Here is a 25202-nt window from a genome sequence, read left to right on the forward strand (position 1 = left end):
TTGCCCTATGTTATATCTCTGACTTTACTTCCTATTTCATTCTACTTTAATCACTCTTTTCTTGCTATATTGGCCTCATTCCTCAAATACACTACAGAGGCTCTCACTTGTACACTGGCTGTTCCCTACGCTTTTCCATACATGGCCCTTTAACTGACTCCCTGTGTTCTTCAAGTGCTTGCTCCAATGTTACTTTCTCAATGAGTCCTAATCCTGCCACTCTATTTTAACTACAAACTATACCAACCTTTTCTACTTCCTTCAAAAATTTAATTCCCCTCATCTGCTCCATATTTTCTTTTCTCATAGTACTGACCATCATTCACATATTATATAGCCTATTTATTTTTTTATTGTTCACAATCTGTCAATGCCTACTTGAATACACAATCCACACACAAAAAAAGAATCTTTATCTATTTTGTTTATTGCACTGTATCCTCAGTAGCAATAATAATTCCCGGGACATAATATATAATAAATGGATGAGGAATTGAAGCTCAAAAACCAAAAGCACTTGCCAAGTATCAAAGCTGAAACCTGAACCCAGGCCTATCTTCAAAGCCAATGCTCTTAATCATAAGTCTATGTTGCCTCACCTATTAAATGTAACAGTAACATACATAAGTAAGGGTAGTTACATTTAGTAAAGTCTACAATGATCAAAATCACCTCATATAAATTTTTCTTTAAAGAAGCCCAGGAATTACACTTCAATAAACACTAAAAATTATAAAAAATCTGCTCATGGGTGTTTTGCATTAAGCAGAACATTTGTATATTTAATCAACTGCTCCAGTTACCTCTTTTTCTGTATATAAACTTCAATATCATCCAATACCTTAGTGTTGAAATCAGCCAAAAGCTATTTTTCAATAACTTTACACTTTGAAATGTTTACTAAAAGGAAGAGTAAAGAATTAGTCATTATTTTATTCATTGCCCTGTGAATTAGTAATCACTGCTATAAATCTATATCAGTTTTTATTGATCACCTACTACTTGCCACACTCCACATGAAAATGTAGCTCTATCTTTCATATAGATCATTGTAGTAACCTTGCTACTATTGTTCATTTCAATCAGGTCTTCCCTCCTTCAACCTATCCTAAATAATTCTGCCAGTTAATATTTCCAAGCCCCAAATATCACAATGACTTCTTTTGTTTGAAATCTTCCAAGGTTTCCCACTCTCTTGAGGAATCTAGATGTCCAATTCCAACACCACCTCTCTCTCTCACACACACACACACACACACACACACACACACGAATATCCTATATACCTTCCCACATTACAATGCCTTCAGATATTCTGTTACCTGTGTTTGAAACATTTTTCACACAAACGTCCTCCAATTTTTCCATAACCTCCAATTTTCTAATGTTTACATGACAAATCATACTGATCCTTGAAATGCCTCTCAAGAATCATGTTTCCTGGTTAAGTTTTAAGCACCCTGTACTTACATATTTCCATCACAGAATTCAGCATGAAGTATTATAATTGCAGGTTACTAGTCTGTGAGCACCTGTAATTATTTCTGAGGGAAAGGATTTTAGTAGTATTTAAAATCAAAGTTACGAATACTCTTTTCTCCCTTTTCCATAACATTTATGAGAGATAGAGAGCAAGCTTTGATTTTTACATGCAAGTTCAAATAGTTACCAAAGGACTGATAGGGTCAATCTTCCAACAACATTACCCAAAACACTAATCGAACACTGCTGAAACAGTAAGTTTGTTTAGAATACTATCTCAAAGGGGAGTCAGTTTTAATCTATACTCTGGGTCTTCAGTTCCATTAATGCAAAATCAGCTACTACAAATCAGACAAAAAGTGATCCACTTAATCATTTCCTCAATTTCTTTTTACCTTTTAATTCTTTCACTCTTTTACATTTGTTTTCTCCCTTTTATCTCTCTTTTCATCTCTGCACCTTCTTCCCTTCTTTTACCCACCACTGAATTTTCATTCCTTGAATTCTTGTTCCTGCTCTTTAAGTGGAAAACAAACCTACTTATTTCATCTATCACCTTTCTCATCACATCACATTTCGAAACCTGTTCCCCCTCCCCTTACAGTCAGCCTGTGATATAAGAAAGATAATATAGACATCTAATTCTAATTATTGGCTCTATACACATAAAAGAACTTGATAGGAAGTCCAAATAAGTATGGCTTTTCCTTATACCTGCAAATAGAATTATCAGTTTACTTTTCCCAAACTCAGCCACACTTACTGAAAAATAAAAATCAGAACTGTATCAGTAAGCATGTCTCTAAAGAAAATTATTAAATGGTTAAATATTAACAAATACATAATAATTGATATATCAGAGCTCCATTACATTACTGACTGAACAAATAGTAAATACAGAACCCAAAAATATCAATGCCTATGGGAAAAACACAAGATTTTAAGGAAAAATACAAAATGAATTAAAACAAAATAGATTACCTTCCTTCATTGACAAGTTCGATAAAAGCAAGGCCTGCGTTCTTCTGAATAGAATTTTGCCACTCCTATAAAAAAAAAAAAAAAGCAAAAATAGCTGAAGAAATGTCACTCAGTAGGTTATTTTAAAACAATAATAATGAAAAATATCACCCATATCAATTTCATACCTAACTCTTAAAAGTTATTTTAAAACATATGAATAGGTGATACTGACACTAAACAAGCTAGCAACAATTTGATTCTATGTAAATTAAATGAGCCTATCTATATTTATCTTGCCCTTTTCGTTCTATAACACGATATACTAATTTATCTAAAATAGTTGGGAGTTAGGAAAGAAGGTAACAAAGAAAACCAAGGACAAATAGATATTTTTGTTTTGGCTTTGTTTTTTGATTTTTTTAAAAGATGTATTATCCAAAATGAAGAGAAGAAACAATTAAATAGTTCAATAACCCTAATAAAAACAGCATAGTTCACCATAAAAATTGATGACTAGCAATTGAAAATGAGATTAGAAAAATCAGTGAATTGAGCTAAACCAGTTTTGAGTTAGAAAACTATAATTCATTACCCTATGAATTAGTAATATCTGGTATAAATCTACTAACTATATTCTTGATCCATTTGAAATATATCCATTAAACTTTATCCACTAAAGAGCAATCCATTAAAAAGCCTAGGAATGAAATCAATCAATAGAGTATGTACAAATGAATATTTTAATCCTTATAACAAAATACATACATAATAAGCATTAATACAATAAGGAAAGGCCTACATGAATTGAAATATACCTAGATTTGAAAAATGCCAGTAAATGCACTTGTGTGTGTATGTGTGTGTGTGTGTGCATTTGTGTGCGTGTGTGTATGTGTGCCTACATAAACACACACACAGAGATTTTTTTTTTAAGAACTGGAAATACACACATAATCTACCTATTTCTTAATATTTAAGGAACTCTTTGTATTCTAACTACATAATATCTCTCAACTAATCTTTCTTTGTTCTTTCATAAAACCCAAATCAAAAGGCCATGTCTGGCTACTTATCACTGCTCACCAGAAACCATATTCATATTTTCTGAGTGTAATAACTCCAAAACTTTCAAATTCCAGGCAATTTCGCCCTAATGGCTATTCTGTTCCACTCCAAATTCTTTTCTTTTTCAGTCTCATCCTTTCTCTTCTACATTCTCTTTTCTATGTCCACTTTTGTACTACCTTCTTTTGTGTTTTGAAAAACTCAAGGTGGTTCTTGAGACTAAAACAATCACACGACATGATTTTGTCAAAGAATTATATTTTATGAATAGTGTTAGCATAACTGTGCTAACAGAACATATACAGCAGAATAAAAATTAAATAGAAAATCAGTAAGACATTGGAGGATAGTCACTGTCTAGAACCAGCAGAGAAGAAAAGGTAATGTATTCTTGAGGAATGAACAAGAAACAAAGTCATAAAATCCATGTTCTTATTCTGATCCTAACAAAATATATCCTTAGGCAGATTATGCTACATCTGCAGGTCTTAGATATTCTCTTTTAAAAGTTTATTCTAGGTATAATTTTTATTACTCTAAAATGTACTAACATTTAGAAATTCATGACTTGTAATTGTATAATATGTGCTCTCTGAAAATTCATATTGAATTCATATTTTACCGAAACTGTACAACAGATATTAATTTTTTCCAATGAGGAAAAAACAAACCAATATAAAACAGAAATATGAATTTAATTTAAAACCATTTTCTTTCCATCAAAATAAAATGAAGACAAGTTGTCCAAAGGGAAGCAATCAAATTCCACAAGACCATTTTCTTGAGAGAAGGGAAAGTGCCACAACTTCCTCTCTTTTCAAAAGGTAGGAGAATGATTTTAAAAAGTAGAAACCTCCAATTTTTTTTTTATTTTGGTACAGAGGGTCCCACTCCTAACTTCCCAAGCACAGCACAGAGAGATAATAAGACTCAAAGACTTACCCTAAATTTAGTAATGCACAAGAACAGTAGAACAGAAACAAATTTAAAGACAGATTGACCTCAACTAGGAAGATTCAAAAAATTATCACAGAAGGATGCAGAAGCAGCTTAGGATTTAAGAAGATGAAGAGAACGTAACTGTGACCTTTGTGGATAGGCAGCAAGTGATCAGCAAGAAATATGATGCCTCAAGAGATGCCACAGCCAAAGAACACAAGCATATGTTCACTCCTCAGCTCTTATACCTAACATAATATTCTTGGAAACCCAACTAGAAATTTAGCATAATACAAGAATAGGAAGGAAGGTGAGACCTCAAGTTGAGTGAGTTTTCATTTACAACATTAAACTTACAGAAAATTTCAACAAAAAAATAGAAACTTAAAGAAGAAAATGAAAAAAAATTACTATTCTTGCTAGAAAAAAAGAAGCCAGTAATTACAAAGGAACTAAAATTTTATACATAAATCTTTAGTCATTTTACTTTTATAAGTATCCACTGTCAGGAAAAAAGTCAAGAATGTCCCCTCTCACCACTATCTTTCAACATCATTCTGGAAGTCTTGGCTAAGGCAGTGAGACAAAAAAAGGATAAAAATTGAAAAAGAAGAAATAAAACAGTCTTTGCTGATGACATGATCATCCATATAGAAAATGTTAAATAATCTACAAAAAAATCCCGGAATAAGCAATAAATAGCCAGGTTGCAGGATACAAGGTTAATATACAAAGTCAACCACTTTCCTATGTATCAGTAATAACAAGTCACAGACTGGGATAAAATCATTTGTAACAGACATCCGATAAAGAATTGTTGTGCAAAATATACAAAGAACTCTTAAAAGTCAACAAAAACAAACAATAACATTAAACAATGGGCCAAAGACTTTGACACTTTGGGGGCGGAGCAAGATGGCCGAATAGGAACAGCTCCAGTCTCCAACTCCCAGCGAGAGCAACACAGAAGACCGGCGATTTCTGCATTTTCAACTGAGGTACTGGGTTCATCTCACTGGGGAGTGCCAGACGATCGGTGCTGGTCAGCTGCTGCAGCCCGACCAGCGAGAGCTGAAGCAGGGCGAGGCATTGCCTCACCTGGAAAGCGCAAGGGGGAAGGGAATCCCTTTTCCTAGCCAGGGGAACTGAGACACACACCTGGAAAATCGGGTAACTCCCACCCCAATACTGCGCTTTAAGCAGACAGGCACACCAGGAGATCATATCCCACACCTGGCCGAGAGTGTCCCACACCCACGGAGCCTCCCTCATTGCTAGCACAGCAGTCTGTGATCTACCGGCAAGGCAGCAGCGAGGCTGGGGGAGGGGCGCCCGCCATTGCTGAGGCTTAAGTAGGTAAACAAAGCTGCTGGGAAGCTCGAACTGGGTGGAGCTCACAGCAGCTCAAGGAAACCTGCCTGTCTCTGTAGACTCCACCTCTGGGGACAGGGCACAGTAAATAATAACAAACGCAGCAGCTCTGCAGACGCAAACGACTCTGTCTGACAGCTTTGAAGAGAGCAGTGGATCTCCCAACACGGAGGTTGAGATCTGAGAAGGGACAGACTCCCTGCTCAAGTGGGTCCCTGACCCCTGAGTAGCCTAACTGGGAGACATCCCCCACTAGGGGCAGTCTGACACACCACACCTCACAGGGTGGAGTACACCCCTGAGAGGAAGATTCCAAAGCAAGAATCAGACAGGTACACTCGCTGTTCAGAAATATTCTATCTTCTGCAGCCTCTGCTGCTGATACCCAGGCAAACAGGGTCTGGAGTGGACCTCAAGCAATCTCCTACAGCTACAAACTACAGCTGAGGATCCTGACTGTTACAAGGAAAGCTATCAAACAGGAAGGACACCTACACCAAAACCCCATCAGTACATCACCATCATCAAAGGCCAGAGGCAGATAAAACCACAAAGATGGGGAAAAAGCAGGGCAGAAAAGCTGGAAATTCAAAAAATAAGAGCGCATCTCCCCCAGCAAAGGAGCGCAGCTCATCGCCAGCAACGGATCAAAGCTGCACGGAGAATGACTTCGACGAGATGAGAGAAGAAGGCTTCAGTCCATCAAATTTCTCAGAGCTAAAGGAGGAATTACGTACCCAGCGCAAACAAACTAAAAATCTTGAAAAAAAAGTGGAAGAATTGATGGCTAGAGTAATTAATGCAGAGAAGCTCACAAACGAAATGAAAGAGACGAAAACCATGGCACGAGAAATACGTGACAAATGCACAAGCTTCAGTAACCGACTCGATCAACTGGAAGAAAGAATGTCAGCGATGGAGGATCAAATGAATGAAATGAAGTGAGAAGAGAAACCAAAAGAAAAAAGAAGAAAAAGAAATGAACAAAGCCTGCAAGAAGTATGGGATTATGTAAAAAGACCAAATCTACGTCTGATTGGGGTACCTGAAAGTGAGGGGGAAAATGGAACCAAGTTGGAAAACACTCTTCAGGATATCATCCAGGAGAACTTCCCCAACCTAGTAGGGCAGGCCAACATTCAGATCCAGGAAATACAGAGAACGCCACAAAGATACTCCTCGAGAAGAGCAACTCCAAGACACATAATTGCCAGATTCACCAAAGTTGAAATGAAGGAAAAAATCTTAAGGGCAGCCAGAGAGAAAGGTCGGGTTACCCACAAAGGGAAGCCCATCAGACTAACAGCAGATCTCTCGGCAGAAACTCTTCAAGCCAGAAGAGAGTGGGGGCCAATATTCAACATTCTTAAAGAAAAGAATTTTAAACCCAGAATTTTATATCCAGCCAAACTAAGTTTCATAACTGAAGGAGAAATAAAATCCTTTACAGATAAGCAAATGCTTAGAGATTTTGTCACCACTAGGCCTGCCTTACAAGAGACCCTGAAGGAAGCACTAAACATGGAAAGGAACAACCGGTACCAGCCATTGCAAAAACATGCCAAAATGTAAAGACCATCAAGGCTAGGAAGAAACTGCATCAACTAACGAGCAAAATAACCAGTTAATATCATAATGGCAGGATCAAGTTCACACATAACAATCTTAACCTTAAATGTAAATGGACTAAATGCTCCCATTAAAAGACACAGACTGGCAAACTGGATAAAGAGTCAAGACCCATCAGTCTGCTGTATTCAGGAGACCCATCTCACACGCAGAGACATACATAGGCTCAAAATAAAGGGATGGAGGAAGATTTACCAAGCAAATGGAGAACACAAAAAAGCGGGGGTTGCAATACTAGTCTCTGATAAAACAGACTTTAAACCATCAAAGATCAAAAGAGACAAGGCCATTACATAATGGTAAAGGGATCAATTCAACAGGAAGAGCTAACTATCCTAAATATATATGCACCCAATACAGGAGCACCCAGATTCATAAAGCAAGTCCTTAGAGACTTACAAAGAGACTTAGACTCCCATACAATAATAATGGGAGACTTCAACACTCCACTGTCAACATTAGACAGATCAACGAGACAGAAAGTTAACAAGGATATCCAGGAATTGAACTCATCTCTGCAGCAAGCAGACCTAATAGACATCTATAGAACTCTCCACCCCAAATCAACAGAATATACATTCTTCTCAGCACCACATCATACTTACTCCAAAATTGACCACGTAATTGGAAGTAAAGCACTCCTCAGCAAATGTACAAGAACAGAAATTATAACAAACTGTCTCTCAGACCACAGTGCAATCAAATTAGAACTCAGGACTAAGAAACTCAATCAAAACCGCTCAACTACATGGAAACTGAACAACCTGCTCCTGAATGACTACTGGGTACATAACGAAATGAAGGCAGAAATAAAGATGTTCTTTGAAACCAATGAGAACAAAGATACAACATACCAGAATCTCTGGGACACATTTAAAGCAGTGTGTAGAGGGAAATTTATAGCACTAAATGCCCACAAGAGAAAGCAGGAAAGATCTAAAATTGACACTCTAACATCGCAATTAAAAGAACTAGAGAAGCAAGAGCAAACACATTCCAAAGCTAGCAGAAGGCAAGAAATAACTAAGATCAGAGCAGAACTGAAGGAGATAGAGACACAAAAAACCCTCCAAAAAATCAATGAATCCAGGAGTTGGTTTTTTGAAAAGATCAACAAAATTGACAGACCACTAGCAAGACTAATAAAGAAGAAAAGAGAGAAGAATCAAATCGACGCAATTAAAAATGATAAAGGGGATATCACCACCGACCCCACAGAAATACAAACTACCATCAGAGAATACTATAAACACCTCTACGCAAATAAACTGGAAAATCTAGAAGAAATGGATAATTTCCTGGACACTTACACTCTTCCAAGACTAAACCAGGAAGAAGTTGAATCCCTGAATAGACCAATAGTAGGCTCTGAAATTGAGGCAATAATTAATAGCCTACCAACCAAAAAAAGTCCAGGACCAGATGGATTCACAGCTGAATTCTACCAGAGGTACAAGGAGGAGCTGGTACCATTCCTTCTGAAACTATTCCAATCAATAGAAAAAGAGGGAATCCTCCCGAACTCATTTTATGAGGCCAACATCATCCTGATACCAAAGCCTGGCAGAGACACAACAAAAAAAGAGAATTTTAGACCAATATCCCTGATGAACATCGATGCAAAAATCCTCAATAAAATACTGGCAAACCAGATTCAGCAGCACATCAAAAAGCTTATCCACCATGATCAAGTGGGCTTCATCCCTGGGATGCAAGGCTGGTTCAACATTCGCAAATCAATAAACATAATCCAGCATATAAACAGAACCAAAGACAAGAACCACATCATTATCTCAATAGATGCAGAAAAGGCTTTTGACAAAATTCAACAGCCCTTCATGCTAAAAACGCTCAATAAATTTGGTATTGATGGAACGTACCTCAAAATAATAAGAGCTATTTATGACAAACCCACAGCCAATATCATACTGAATGGGCAAAAACTGGAAAAATTCCCTTTGAAAACTGGCACAAGACAGGGATGCCCTCTCTCACCACTCCTATTCAACATAGTGTTGGAAGTTCTGGCTAGGGCAATCAGGCAAGAGAAAGAAATCAAGGGGATTCAGTTAGGAAAAGAAGAAGTCAAATTGTCCCTGTTTGCAGACGACATGATTGTATATTTAGAAAACCCCATTGTCTCAGCCCAAAATCTCCTTAAGCTGATCAGCAACTTCAGCAAAGTCTCAGGATACAAAATTAATGTGCAAAAATCACAAGCATTCTTATACACCAGTGACAGTCAAACAGAGAGCCAAATCAGGAATGAACTTCCATTCACAATTGCTTCAAAGAGAATAAAATACCTAGGAATCCAACTTACAAGGGATGTAAAGGACCTCTTCAAGGAGAACTACAAACCACTGCTCAGTGAAATCAAAGAGGACACAAACAAATGGAAGAACATACCATGCTCATGGATAGGAAGAATCAATATCGTGAAAATGGCCATACTGCCCAAGGTAATTTATAGATTCAATGCCATCCCCATCAAGCTACCAATGAGCTTCTTCACAGAATTGGAAAAAACTGCTTTAAAGTTCATATGGAACCAAAAAAGAGCCCACATCTCCAAGACAATCCTAAGTCAAAAGAACAAAGCTGGAGGCATCACGCTACCTGACTTCAAACTATACTACAAGGCTACAGTAACCAAAACAGCATGGTACTGGTACCAAAGCAGAGATATAGACCAATGGAACAGAACAGAGTCCTCACAAATAATACCACACATCTACAGCCATCCGATCTTTGACAATCCTGAGAGAAACAAGAAATGGGGAAAGGATTCCCTATTTAATAAATGGTGCTGGGAAAACTGGCTAGCCATAAGTAGAAAGCTGAAACTGGATCCTTTCCTTACTCCTTATACGAAAATTAATTCAAGATGGATTAGAGACTTAAATGTTAGACCTAATACCATAAAAATCCTAGAGGAAAACCTAGGTAGTACCATTCAGGACATAGGCATGGGCAAAGACTTCATGTCTAAAACACCAAAAGCAACGGCAGCAAAAGCCAAAATTGACAAATGGGATCTCATCAAACTAAAGAGCTTCTGCACAGCAAAAGAAACTACCATCAGAGTGAGCAGGCAACCTACAGAATGGGAGAAAATTTTTGCAATCTACTCATCTGACAAAGGGCTAATATCCAGAACCTACAAAGAACTCAAACAAATTTACAAGAAAAAAACAAACAACCCCATCCAAAAGTGGGCAAAGGATATGAACAGACATTTCTCAAAAGAAGACATTCATACAGCCAACAGACACATGAAAAAATGCTCATCATCACTGGCCATCAGAGAAATGCAAATCAAAACCACAATGAGATACCATCTCACACCAGTTAGAATGGCGACCATTCAAAAGTCAGGAAACAACAGGTGCTGGAGAGGATGTGGAGAAATAGGAACGCTTTTACACTGTTGGTGGGATTGTAAACTAGTTCAACCATTATGGAAAACAGTATGGCGATTCCTCAAGGATCTAGAACTAGATGTACCATATGACCCAGCCATCCCATTACTGGGTATATACCCAAAGGATTATAAATTATGCTGCTATAAGGACACATGCACACGTATGTTTATTGCAGCACTATTCACAATAGCAAAGACTTGGAATCAACCCAAATGTCCATCAGTGACAGATTGGATTAAGAAAATGTGGCACATATACACCATGGAATACTATGCAGCCATAAAAAAGGATGAGTTTGTGTCCTTTGTAGGGACATGGATGCAGCTGGAAACCATCATTCTTAGCAAACTATCACAAGAACAGAAAACCAAACACCGCATGTTCGCACTCGTAGGTGGGAACTGAACAATGAGATCACTTGGACTCGGGAAGGGGAACATCACACACCGGGGCCTATCATGGGGAGGGGGGAGGGGGGAGGGATTGCATTGGGAGTTATACCTGATGTAAATGACGAGTTGATGGGTGCAGCACACCAACATGGCACAAGTATACATATGTAGCAAACCTGCACGTTGTGCACATGTACCCTACAACTTGAAGTTTAATAATAATAAATAAATTTAAAAAAAAAAAAAAAGAGAATACAAAAAAAATAAATAAATAAATAAATAAATAAATAAATAAAAAGGAAAAAAAAAAAAAAAAAAAAGACTTTGACACTTTGACACCAAGGAAGATATACAAATGGCAAATAAGCATATGAAAGATTCTCCACTTGTCATCCGGGAAACGACTAGATACCATTAGACACCTGTTAGAATGGCCAAAATCCAGTACACTGACATCACCTAATGCAAGGATGTGGTACAAGAATAAATGAAATCTCAGTCTTTGCTGGTGGGAATGCAAAATGATACAGTCTCATTGAAAGACAGTTTGGTGGTTCCTAACAAAACTAAACCTACTCTTACCATAAGATCCAGCAATTTCACTTTTTAGTGTTTAACCAAGGGAATTGAAAACTTATGACCGACCTCCAGGGGGCGGAGCAAGATGGCCGAATAGGAACAGCTCCAGTCTCCAACTCCCAGCGCGAGCGACACAGAAGACCAGCGATTTCTGCATTTTCAACTGAGGTACTGGGTTCATCTCACTGGGGAGTGCCAGACGATCGGTGCTGGTCAGCTGCTGCAGCCCGACCAGCGAGAGCTGAAGCAGGGCGAGGCATTGCCTCACCTGGAAAGCGCAAGGGGGAAGGGAATCCCTTTTCCTAGCCAGGGGAACTGAGACACACAACACCTGGAAAATCGGGTAACTCCCACCCCAATACTGCGCTTTAAGCAGACAGGCACACCAGGAGATCATATCCCACACCTGGCCGGGAGTGTCCCACACCCACGGAGCCTCCCTCATTGCTAGCACAGCAGTCTGTGATCTACCGGCAAGGCAGCAGCGAGGCTGGGGGAGGGGCGCCCGCCATTGCTGAGGCTTAAGTAGGTAAACAAAGCTGCTGGGAAGCTCCAACTGGGTGGAGCTCACAGCAGCTCAAGGAAACCTGCCTGTCTCTGTAGACTCCACCTCTGGGGACAGGGCACAGATAAATAAAAGCAGCAGAAACCTCTGCAGAGGCAAACGACTCTGACAGCTTTGAAGAGAGCAGTGGATCTCCCAACACGGAGGTTGAGATCTGAGAAGGGACAGACTCCCTGCTCAAGTGGGTCCCTGACCCCTGAGTAGCCTAACTGGGAGACATCCCCCACTAGGGGCAGTCTGACACACCACACCTCACAGGGTGGAGTACACCCCTGAGAGGAAGATTCCAAAGCAAGAATCAGACAGGTACACTCGCTGTTCAGAAATATTCTATCTTCTGCAGCCTCTGCTGCTGATACCCAGGCAAACAGGGTCTGGAGTGTACCTCAAGCAATCTCCTACAGCTACAACCTACAGCTGAGGATCCTGACTGTTAGAAGGAAAGCTATCAAACAGGAAGGACACCTACACCAAAACCCCATCAGTACATCACCATCATCAAAGACCAGAGGCAGATAAAACCACAAAGATGGGGAAAAAGCAGGGCAGAAAAGCTGGAAATTCAAAAAATAAGAGCGCATCTCCCCCGGCAAAGGAGCGCAGCTCATCGCCAGCAACGGATCAAAGCTGGACGGAGAATGACTTCGACGAGATGAGAGAAGAAGGCTTCAGTCCATCAAATTTCTCAGAGCTAAAGGAGGAATTACGTACCCAGCGCAAAGAAACTAAAAATCTTGAAAAAAAAGTGGAAGAATTGATGGCTAGAGTAATTAATGCAGAGAAGCTCACAAACGAAATGAAAGAGACGAAAACCATGGCACGAGAAATACGTGACAAATGCACAAGCTTCAGTAACCGTCTCGATCAACTGGAAGAAAGAATGTCAGCGATGGAGGATCAAATGAATGAAATGAAGCGAGAAGAGAAACCAAAAGAAAAAAGAAGAAAAAGAAATGAACAAAGCCTGCAAGAAGTATGGGATTATGTAAAAAGACCAAATCTACGTCTGATTGGGGTGCCTGAAAGTGACGGGGAAAATGGAACCAAGTTGGAAAACACTCTTCAGGATATCATCCAGGAGAACTTCCCCAACCTAGTAGGGCAGGCCAACATTCAAATCCAGGAAATACAGAGAACGCCACAAAGATATTCCTCGAGAAGAGCAACTCCAAGACACATAATTGCCAGATTCACCAAAGTTGAAATGAAGGAAAAAATCTTAAGGGCAGCCAGAGAGAAAGGTCGGGTTACCCACAAAGGGAAGCCCATCAGACTAACAGCAGATCTCTCGGCAGAAACTCTTCAAGCCAGAAGAGAGTGGGGGCCAATATTCAACATTCTTAAAGAAAAGAATTTTAAACCCAGAATTTTATATCCAGCCAAACTAAGTTTCATAAGTGAAGGAGAAATAAAATCCTTTACAGATAAGCAAATGCTTAGAGATTTTGTCACCACTAGGCCTGCCTTACAAGAGACCCTGAAGGAAGCACTAAACATGGAAAGGAACAACCGGTACCAGCCATTGCAAAAATATGCCAAAATGTAAAGACCATCAAGGCTAGGAAGAAACTGCATCAACTAACGAGCAAAATAACCAGTTAATATCATAATGGCAGGATCAAGTTCACACATAACAATCTTAACCTTAAATGTAAATGGACTAAATGCTCCAATTAAAAGACACAGACTGGCAAACTGGATAAAGAGTCAAGATCCATCAGTCTGCTGTATTCAGGAGACCCATCTCACACGCAGAGACATACATAGGCTCAAAATAAAGGGATGGAGGAAGATTTACCAAGCAAATGGAGAACACAAAAAAGCGGGGGTTGCAATACTAGTCTCTGATAAAACAGACTTTAAACCATCAAAGATCAAAAGAGACAAAGAAGGCCATTACATAATGGTAAAGGGATCAATTCAACAGGAAGAGCTAACTATCCTAAATATATATGCACCCAATACAGGAGCACCCAGATTCATAAAGCAAGTCCTTAGAGACTTACAAAGAGACTTAGACTCCCATACAATAATAATGGGAGACTTCAACACTCCACTGTCAACATTAGACAGATCAACGAGACAGAAAGTTAACAAGGATATCCAGGAATTGAACTCATCTCTGCAGCAAGCAGACCTAATAGACATCTATAGAACTCTCCACCCCAAATCAACAGAATATACATTCTTCTCAGCACCACATCGTACTTACTCCAAAATTGACCACGTAATTGGAAGTAAAGCACTCCTCAGCAAATGTACAAGAACAGAAATTATAACAAACTGTCTCTCAGACCACAGTGCAATCAAATTAGAACTCAGGACTAAGAAACTCAATCAAAACCACTCAACTACATGGAAACTGAACAACCTGCTCCTGAATGACTACTGGGTACATAACGAAATGAAGGTAGAAATAAAGATGTTCTTTGAAACCAATGAGAACAAAGATACAACATACCAGAATCTCTGGGACACATTTAAAGCAGTGTGTAGAGGGAAATTTATAGCACTAAATGCCCACAAGAGAAAGCAGGAAAGATCTAAAATTGACACTCTAACATCGCAATTAAAAGAACTAGAGAAGCAAGAGCAAACACATTCGAAAGCTAGCAGAAGGCAAGAAATAACTAAGATCAGAGCAGAACTGAAGGAGATAGAGACACAAAAAACCCTCCAAAAAATCAATGAATCCAGGAGTTGGTTTTTTGAAAAGATCAACAAAATTGATAGACCACTAGCAAGACTAATAAAGAAGAAAAGAGAGAAGAATCAAATCGACGCAATTAAAAATGATAAAGGGGATATCACCACCGACCCCACAGAAATACAAACTACCATCAGAGAATACTATAAACACCTCTACGCAAATAAACTGGAAAATCTAGAAGAAATGGATAATTTCCTGGACACTTACACTCTTCCAAGACTAAACCAGGAAGAAGTTGAATCCCTGAATAGACCAATAGTAGGCTCTGAAATTGAGGCAATAATTAATAGCCTACCAACCAAAAAAAGTCCAGGACCAGATGGATTCACAGCTGAATTCTACCAGAGGTACAAGGAGGAGCTGGTACCATTCCTTCTGAAACTATTCCAATCAATAGAAAAAGAGGGAATCCTCCCTAACTCATTTTATGAGGCCAACATCATCCTGATACCAAAGCCTGGCAGAGACACAACAAAAAAAGAGAATTTTAGACCAATATCCCTGATGAACATCGATGCAAAAATCCTCAATAAAATACTGGCAAACCGGATTCAGCAGCACATCAAAAAGCTTATCCACCATGATCAAGTGGGCTTCATCCCTGGGATGCAAGGCTGGTTCAACATTCGCAAATCAATAAACATAATCCAGCATATAAACAGAACCAAAGACAAGAACCACATCATTATCTCAATAGATGCAGAAAAGGCTTTTGACAAAATTCAACAGCCCTTCATGCTAAAAACGCTCAATAAATTCGGTATTGATGGAACGTACCTCAAAATAATAAGAGCTATTTATGACAAACCCACAGCCAATATCATACTGAATGGGCAAAAACTGGAAAAATTCCCTTTGAAAACTGGCACAAGACAGGGATGCCCTCTCTCACCACTCCTATTCAACATAGTGTTGGAAGTTCTGGCTAGGGCAATCAGGCAAGAGAAAGAAATCAAGGGGATTCAGTTAGGAAAAGAAGAAGTCAAATTGTCCCTGTTTGCAGACGACATGATTTTATATTTAGAAAACCCCATTGTCTCAGCCCAAAATCTCCTTAAGCTGATCAACAACTTCAGCAAAGTCTCAGGATACAAAATTAATGTGCAAAAATCACAAGCATTCTTATACACCAGTGACAGTCAAACAGAGAGCCAAATCAGGAATGAACTTCCATTCACAATTGCTTCAAAGAGAATAAAATACCTAGGAATCCAACTTACAAGGGATGTAAAGGACCTCTTCAAGGAGAACTACAAACCACTGCTCAGTGAAATCAAAGAGGACACAAACAAATGGAAGAACATACCATGCTCATGGATAGGAAGAATCAATATCGTGAAAATGGCCATACTGCCCAAGGTAATTTATAGATTCAATGCCATCCCCATCAAGCTACCAATGAGCTTCTTCACAGAATTGGAAAAAACTGCTTTAAAGTTCATATGGAACCAAAAAAGAGCCCGCATCTCCAAGACAATCCTAAGTCAAAAGAACAAAGCTGGAGGCATCACGCTACCTGACTTCAAACTATACTACAAGGCTACAGTAACCAAAACAGCATGGTACTGGTACCAAAACAGAGATATAGACCAATGGAACAGAACAGAGTCCTCAGAAATAATACCACATATCTACAGCCATCTGATCTTTGACAAACCTGAGAGAAACAAGAAATGGGGAAAGGATTCCCTATTTAATAAATGGTGCTGGGAAAACTGGCTAGCCATAAGTAGAAAGCTGAAACTGGATCCTTTCCTTACTCCTTATACGAAAATTAATTCAAGATGGATTAGAGACTTAAATGTTAGACCTAATACCATAAAAATCCTAGAGGAAAACCTAGGTAGTACCATTCAGGACATAGGCATGGGCAAAGACTTCATGTCTAAAACACCAAAAGCAACGGCAACAAAAGCCAAAATTGACAAATGGGATCTCATCAAACTAAAGAGCTTCTGCACAGCAAAAGAAACTACCATCAGAGTGAGCAGGCAACCTACAGAATGGGAGAAAATTTTTGCAATCTACTCATCTGACAAAGGGCTAATATCCAGAACCTACAAAGAACTCAAACAAATTTACAAGAAAAAAACAAACAACCCCATCCAAAAGTGGGCAAAGGATATGAACAGACATTTCTCAAAAGAAGACATTCATACAGCCAACAGACACATGAAAAAATGCTCATCATCACTGGCCATCAGAGAAATGCAAATCAAAACCACAATGAGATACCATCTCACACCAGTTAGAATGGCGATCATTCAAAAGTCAGGAAACAACAGGTGCTGGAGAGGATGTGGAGAAATAGGAACACTTTTACACTGTTGGTGGGAGTGTAAACTAGTTCAACCATTATGGAAAACAGTATGGCGATTCCTCAAGGATCTAGAACTAGATGTACCATATGACCCAGCCATCCCATTACTGGGTATATACCCAAAGGATTATAAATTATGCTGCTATAAGGACACATGCACACGTATGTTTATTGCAGCACTATTCACAATAGCAAAGACTTGGAATCAACCCAAATGTCCATCAGTGACAGATTGGATTAAGAAAATGTGGCACATATACACCATGGAATACTATGCAGCCATAAAAAAGGATGAGTTTGTGTCCTTTGTAGGGACATGGATGCAGCTGGAAACCATCATTCTTAGCAAACTATCACAAGAACAGAAAACCAAACACCGCATGTTCTCACTCGTAGGTGGGAACTGAACAATAAGATCACTTGGACTCGGGAAGGGGAACATCACACACCGGGGCCTATCATGGGGAGGGGGGAGGGGGGAGGGATTGCTTTGGGAGTTATACCTGATGTAAATGACGAGTTGATGGGTGCAGCACACCAACATGGCACAAGTATACATATGTAGCAAACCTGCACATTATGCACATGTACCCTACAACTTGAAGTTTAATAATAATAAATAAATTAAAAAAAAAAAAAAAAAAAAAAAAAAAAGAAAACTTATGACCACTTAGAAATTTGTACATGGAGATTTATAGCAGCTTTATTCATAAATGCCAAAACTTAGAAGCAAACAAAAAGGCATTCAGAAGGTGAATGGACAAATAAATTGTGGTACAACCAGACAATGGAATATCATTCAGTGCTTTAAAAAAAAAAAAAAAAAAAAAAAAAAAGAGCTTTCAAGCCATGAAAGGACATTACTAAGAGAAAGAAACTAATATGAAAAGGTTACATACTGTATGATTCCTACTATACAACATTTTGGAAAAGGCAAAACTATGGAGAAATGTAAAAAGATCCGTGTTTACAGGGGTTAGTGGGAATGGAGGGGAGCAGGAGTGGGAAAGGATTTTTAGGGCAGTAAAACTACTCTGGTATGAAACTATGATGATGAAGACACACCATTATGCATTTGTCTAAACTCACAGAATGCAGAACACCACAGTGAACCCTAATGTAAACTATGGACTTTGAATGATAATATGTCAACGTAGGTTCATTGACTATAACACACATACCATTCTGGTGAAAAATGTTGACAAGAAAGAAGGCTATGTGTGTGTAGGGGAAAGAGGAATGTGGGAAATCTCTAACTTTTGTTCAATTTTGCTGTGAACCTACAACTGCTCTAAAAAGTAAAGTCTTTTAAAAATTAGTAATAAAAAAGTATTTACTAGTACTATTTTTCTCAAATCCATTTGGTCTGATCCAAAATTGCAATGGGAAAGGATTTTTGTTACATAATTCAGACAAAACTCAAAACTACACATGGATGAAATAGGTAACAGCAGGAAGACTCATACATTAAGTAGGCAGGTAAAGGGTAAACATCATTTAGATTTTCTTTTCATCATATACAGAAACTTTTACTTACATTGTCAAATCAGAAATTGTGCCATTTAGATTTCACAAAGATTTTACGTAGTATTATTGAGGTTAGACTGAAAACGAGTTTAAAGTTAGTATAACTATCAAAACTTAACCACATTAAAAATTTTAGAACCTAAACTTATCTTGGTATATCACATGAAATATTTCTTTTCAATTAAAAACAAATTAGACATGAAGGTACATATATAATTGAAGAAGTTCAGTGTTTTATGGAGGCTCGGAAACTCAAATTTATTACTAGTAATACATTATGCTTCTGGTTTTCTTGAGGATCATCTATAAACCCATATTTGTTAACCTTCAGTAATTATTACATAATAACCTGAAATAAAATGTTCTCATTAATTTTTAAAAATTGGCTAAAATTAGGAATAAAATGAAAATACAAATCTTACACTTTTGTTTATTGTTAAAAAGTATCACAAATCTCAGGAATATCTTTATGTTTTCATTTCTCTATAATACAGTCCTAATTACTAATTATTACCATTTAATACCAAATGCCAGATATACAAATGCATACTAAAAAGAATAACCTATATAAAAAGAATCTGAAGTCCATGAGAATATTTTTTCAATTTGTTTATAAAACAGGTGTTAGTCAAAGCCAACAAGTTTTCTCCATAATAAAACATTCTCTACGGTAATTCACAGAAGTTGCCAAAACTAAAAAGAATATTCATGAACTATGCTATCCTAAACCATTTTTCTCCACTTCAGAAACAATCATCAAGGAAGGTGTTAGGCTAAACAATTTCATAAACCACAGTTCAATATAACCCTTAGTGAGTTTTAATAGTTAAAAGAAAAGCTTAATGGTCATCATCTTTCATGATCATTTCAATATTTCATCACAGTACTTACAATTATATAGTGATGCAAAATGCATAGTACATTTAAAGGTCTTGGTTATCCTTTTCCCAGAGGTACTGATGAAAAACACGTTAAAAGCCTCAAATCCAACCACTAATGCAACTAAGTAATTTCAGAACACATTTCAGCACTTTGGAGAGGAAGAACTCAAAACAAAACAACAGAGTCAATAATTTCATACCTGTTCCTAAGCTGTATTTAATTGACTATCACTTCCTAAGGCCGTAATTGTTGACTAGTCAATTTTGACTAAAATATACTCTTAGCTTACTGATGCTTTTAAGTCACACAACAAAAACAATGAAGATAATATATATTAGTGAAATCTGGGAGGGGGGAGGGGGGAAGGATTGCAATGGGAGTTATACCTGATGTAAATGACGAGTTGATGGGTGCAGCACACCAACATGGCACAAGTATACATATGTAACAAACCTGCACATTATGCACATGTACCCTACAACTTAAAGTATAATAATAATAAATAAATTAAAAAAAAAAAAAAAAAAAGAAATCTACTACACAGATCTCCACCAAATGTCAAAACTGTATTCTTGGTGGTAAAAGTTAGTTAGGGGGACAAAAGACTTCCTTAACCTAACATTGTCTATTCTTCCCTATCCTCAACAAATAAATATAGAGAAAAAAGATACCAATTAATGTGCTATGCATTTATTTAAATTATTGTAAGAAAATTCTAATTTCTTTAGACATGATCCTGAGTTTTCTATAAATTCAATAATCTTCTAGAACATATTTTAGTAACGAACACACTAAATAAATTTATCTCGATTTTAAAAGTAATTCCCAAATATTAGTATGTTCTGAAGCAGAAAAAATCAGGTCACAGATTTAAAAGATTACATATAATCTACTCTGCTATCATTTTATTTTGTCAAGCAATTAATACTGAATAACATTAAATGCAGTAGCAATTGATTCTGGCAGGCAGATCTTTAACATAACTTTTAGTATCAAAAAAAATTTTTTTGGCCAGGCATAGTGGCTCATGCCTGTAATCCCAGTACTTTGGGAAGCCAAGGTGGGTGGACCACGAGGTCAGGAGTTCAAGACCAACCTGGCCAACATGGTGAAACCCCATCTCTACTTAAAAACACAAAAATTAGCTGGGTGTGGTAGTGCACACCTATAATCACAGCTACTCAGGAGGGTGAGGCAGAAGAATCACTTGAACCTGGGAGGCAGAGGTTGCAGAGTGCCAAGATCACACCACTGCACTACAGCCTAGGCAACAGAACGAGACTTTGTCTCAAAAAAAAATTTTTTTTTCTTTTAAGAGAAGTAGATAATGAGTGACTTCAGGTTAAACACAGTAAATCTGAGAATAAAGAGGAAGCAACAGTATATGAGATACATCAAGAAATTTATTTTACAACCTGGAAACACATGAGTTAGTAGTAATAAATGCCCTTAGAGGACCAAAGAAAACAAACCTCTACACAACAAAGTAGAGGAATCAACATGAGAAAGGAAATCAACACTTGTCACAAAACTCCAGAAAAGCTAGGAACTGAAGGCACTGAGTACATATGAAGGTGGTTGAGGCTAAGAGCTGTAAGTTGGTATAAAAAAAAAGTTAGAATCCCAAATCTTCTTCCAATGCCATGTAGCCATCCTACCATGGTAAACATTGGAAGTCAATTTTCCAGAAAAGTTATAATTAAGGAAATTATTTTAAAAAGCTATAATGAAAAAGACAAGATAAATTGAAAGTATACATACTGGACTATGACACTCTGAGTGATACCTGAAAACGTTTCTGAGAAAACTGAGAAGCTAGAATAAAAGGTAAGGCTCTACGAATGACAAAGGGAACTCATGCATCACTGGTGGACAACTCATATCCAGACATACAGATTTTCTGTATTATGTTTAGGAATGAGCAAATTGCCAAAGTTAACCAGACATTTGAGGAAACCCTCTTCTGTGATGACACACACCAAAGCAAACAAGCAGGGGAGAAAAAAAACTCATAGAAAACAGACAATATTGTTAAGAGGATGAAGAAAAGAAAATTAAAGTACAGTTAAATATCATAGGAAATTTTTTTTTAATTTCATCTAAAATAACAAGATAGAGATTTTGTTTTATCAAGCGCTCTCTCTTTTTTTTTCTTTTCTTTTTTCTGAGACAGAGTCTCATTCTGTTACCCAGGCTGGAGTGCAAAGGCGCAATCTCGGCTCACTGCAACCTCTGCCTCCGGGTTCAAGCGATTCTCCTGCCTCAGCTTCCCGAGTAGCTGGGACTACAGGTGCGCATCACCATGCCCAGCTAATTTTTTTATTATAATTATTTTTAGTAGAGATGGGTTTTCACCATGTTGGCCAGGCTGGTCTCAAACTCCTGACCTCAGGTGATCCACCCACCTCAGCCTCCCAAACTGCTGGGATTACAGGAGTGAGCCACCACGCCCGACATATCAAATGCTATTTCTATGCCCCGTTATCAATCAGGATTCTTCAGAGAAACAGAATGAAAGGGGGGGAGAGAGAGAAGAGAAGAGAAGAGAAGAGAAGAGAAGAGAAGAGAAGAGAAGAGAAGAGAAGAGAAGAGAAGAGAAGAGAGAAGAGAGAAGAGAGAAGAGAGAAGAGAGAAGAGAGAAGAGAGAAGAGAGAAGAGAGAAGAGAAGAGAAGAGAAGAGAAGAGAAGAGAAGAGAAGAGAAGAGAAGAGAAGAGATTTATTATAAGGAATTGACTCACACAATTACACTGGCTAACAAGTGCCCATATCTACAGGTTGAGTCAGCAAGACCAATGGCACAGTCTGAAGGCCAGCAGCCTCTAGACCTAGGAAGAGACAAATTTGAATCCAAAAGTGAGAAAAAGCCAAAGTCATAGTTAGAAGGCAGTTAGGAAGAAGAAATTCTCGCTATTGGGGGAAGAGTCAGCCTTTTTGTTTTATTCAGGCATTCAGCTGATTGGATAATACCCAACACTAACAGGGAGGGCAATCTTTTTTACTCAGTCTACCAATTTAAACATTAATTTCATCCACAAAAGACTCTCACAGATATACCCAGAATAACATTTGACCAAATGTCTAAACAGCCTGTGACCCAAATGACACACAAATTAACTATCACAAGTCCACCCCTTGTCAACTTGGCACTCATATACATCTACTTAAACCATACTTCATCACCAAATGAAGATTAATAACAAGGTCATAATTCCACCTCACATGATACAACTATTCTGCATACAACCAAAACCATTCTAAACCTGTGACAGTCAATTTTATGTGTCAACTTGACTGGACTAACAAATGCCCAGGGAACTGATAATACATGATTTCTGGTTGTGTCTGTGAGGTTGTTCCACAACAGATGAGCATCTGAAGTGGTAAAGAAGATCTACCTTCACCGGTGTGAGTGAGCATTAATCACCCAATTTGTTGAGGGCCCGAATAAAATGAAAAGGCAGAGGAAGTGGGAGTTCACCTGCTTCTGTTGGGAAAGACATCCTCTTCACTTGCCCTCACATTAGCACTCCAGGTTCTCAGGACTTCAGACTGAGGCTGGGACTGAACACCACTGGTTTTCCTGGGCCTTTAAGTTTTAGACAGCAGATCATGAGACCTCTCAGCCTCCATAATTGCATGAGCCAATCCCTCATAATAAATCTCTTTGTCTATATCTATATCTATATATCCTATTGGTTCTATATATCTGGAGAACACTAATATAAACCCATTCCCCACCTTAGGTGATATGTACACTTCCCCAATATCCCATAATCTACATATTTACATACTATGATGTACAGTTAAGAATACTTAAATACTATGATGTTGATACTATAAATTCAATACTTAAGTTGCATGGTGATGGATTAAGAGGAAAGAAAACAAAGATTTTATATTTATATATGTATACACACACACACACACAAACACACACATATATACACACAAAATAAGAAGGAAATGTAACAATTACATTTCTTGTTTTGTAAATGGTCACGTGATCACAGTTGGTATCTACAACTACCTTTTTTCACTGCCTATTCTATATTCCCTTTGTCTTCAGCAAGCACCTCAGCTGGTCCTGGTACTGTACCTAACAGGGTGACCCAAAGCTTCATTCCTGAAGGGTCTGGGCTGCTTTAGTAGTCCTACCTGGATTGTATTACCAGTGTTCCTCAACTTAATCACACAGTATGGTGATACTAAGATAAGCACTGAGGAACTTCTTGTATTACACATATATTCTTCCTTACTTTTATTGTGGTATAGTTCAATTTCCCCACAGTAGTCAGCATCAATCACTACTCTTAGCATGATAACTCCATTTTTGCCTGAGGATTCAGAAGGATGAGGAGCCCAGAGTGGCTGGGAAGCAATCTTAACTTCCAGTTCAATGGAATCATTGTGCCTCCTGGTGGAAGCACTTCTCCCTTTGGAATTAAGACCTCCAGGCCAGCAGAATGTAAGATCACAGGAACAGGAAGCAAAAATTTTGCTATTGGGTCACTAGAGGTAATAACAAGTGATATCACTCCCATTTCCACCTGTTGATTCCTGAATCAATGAATCCTTGCTATGGGGAGAAACAGCACCATATACTGGATGCTGATTCAGTACACATATATCCTTCTGGTAAAACCTTGTCCCAATCATACAAGGTATTGCCACCTACATTCAGTTCTATCAAGCCAGCTGCTTGAGGATGGTGGGGAACATAGCAAGGCCAGTGAATTCCATGAGCATTCATTTGCTGTGAAATAGATTTCTTAATCAGAAGCAATGCTAAGCAATACAATGAAGGCTGACAAAGTATTCTGTGAATCCACAGACAGTAGTTTGGGCAGAAGTACGGCATGCAGGGAAGACAAATCTGTATCCAGAGTGAGCGTCTATCCTAATAAGAACAAAATGCTGTCCCTTCTATGATCGAAGGGGTCAAATGTAATCAACTTGCTACCAGGTAACAGGTTGATCATCCTAGGCAACAGTGCTTTATCAGGGACTTACTGTTGGTCTCCACTGTCAGCAGATTTGACACTCAGCAGTGGTCACAGCCAGGTTGGCTTGCTGAGTGGAAGTTCAGGTTGCTGAGCCCTTGGATAACGTTCATCCCTGCCACCATGACCACCTTGTTCATGAGCTCACTGGGCACTGATGGGTGGCTGGGGAAAGAGGCTGACTAGTATCCATAGAACAGGTCTTCCCAGCCACTTTATTATTAAAATTAGCCTCTGTTGAAGTCACCCTTCAGTGAGCATTCACATAGGACACAAATACACAGTATTCACATTTTTCTCCCATTTACAGACATCTATACACATACCTCTTCCCCCAAATTTTTTTGTCAAC

The 25202-nt window shown here is 38.3% G+C and overlaps 1 protein-coding gene across 4 annotated transcripts in view; it reads right to left on the reverse strand.

The window, feature by feature from the left end:
* LRBA (LPS responsive beige-like anchor protein) overlaps window positions 1–25202 on the reverse strand; it is a 764757-nt gene that overhangs the window by 505039 nt on the left and 234516 nt on the right. For all 4 annotated transcript variants that reach the window (XM_007999974.3, XM_007999973.3, XM_007999976.3 and 1 more), the window contains one exon: window positions 2464–2528. In XM_007999974.3, the coding sequence (XP_007998165.2) occupies window positions 2464–2528 (65 nt within the window). The remainder of the gene's footprint in view (window positions 1–2463; window positions 2529–25202) is intronic.

The sequence above is a fragment of the Chlorocebus sabaeus genome, chromosome 7 (genome assembly GCF_047675955.1).
Source record: "Chlorocebus sabaeus isolate Y175 chromosome 7, mChlSab1.0.hap1, whole genome shotgun sequence".
Lineage (NCBI taxonomy): Eukaryota > Metazoa > Chordata > Mammalia > Primates > Cercopithecidae > Chlorocebus > Chlorocebus sabaeus.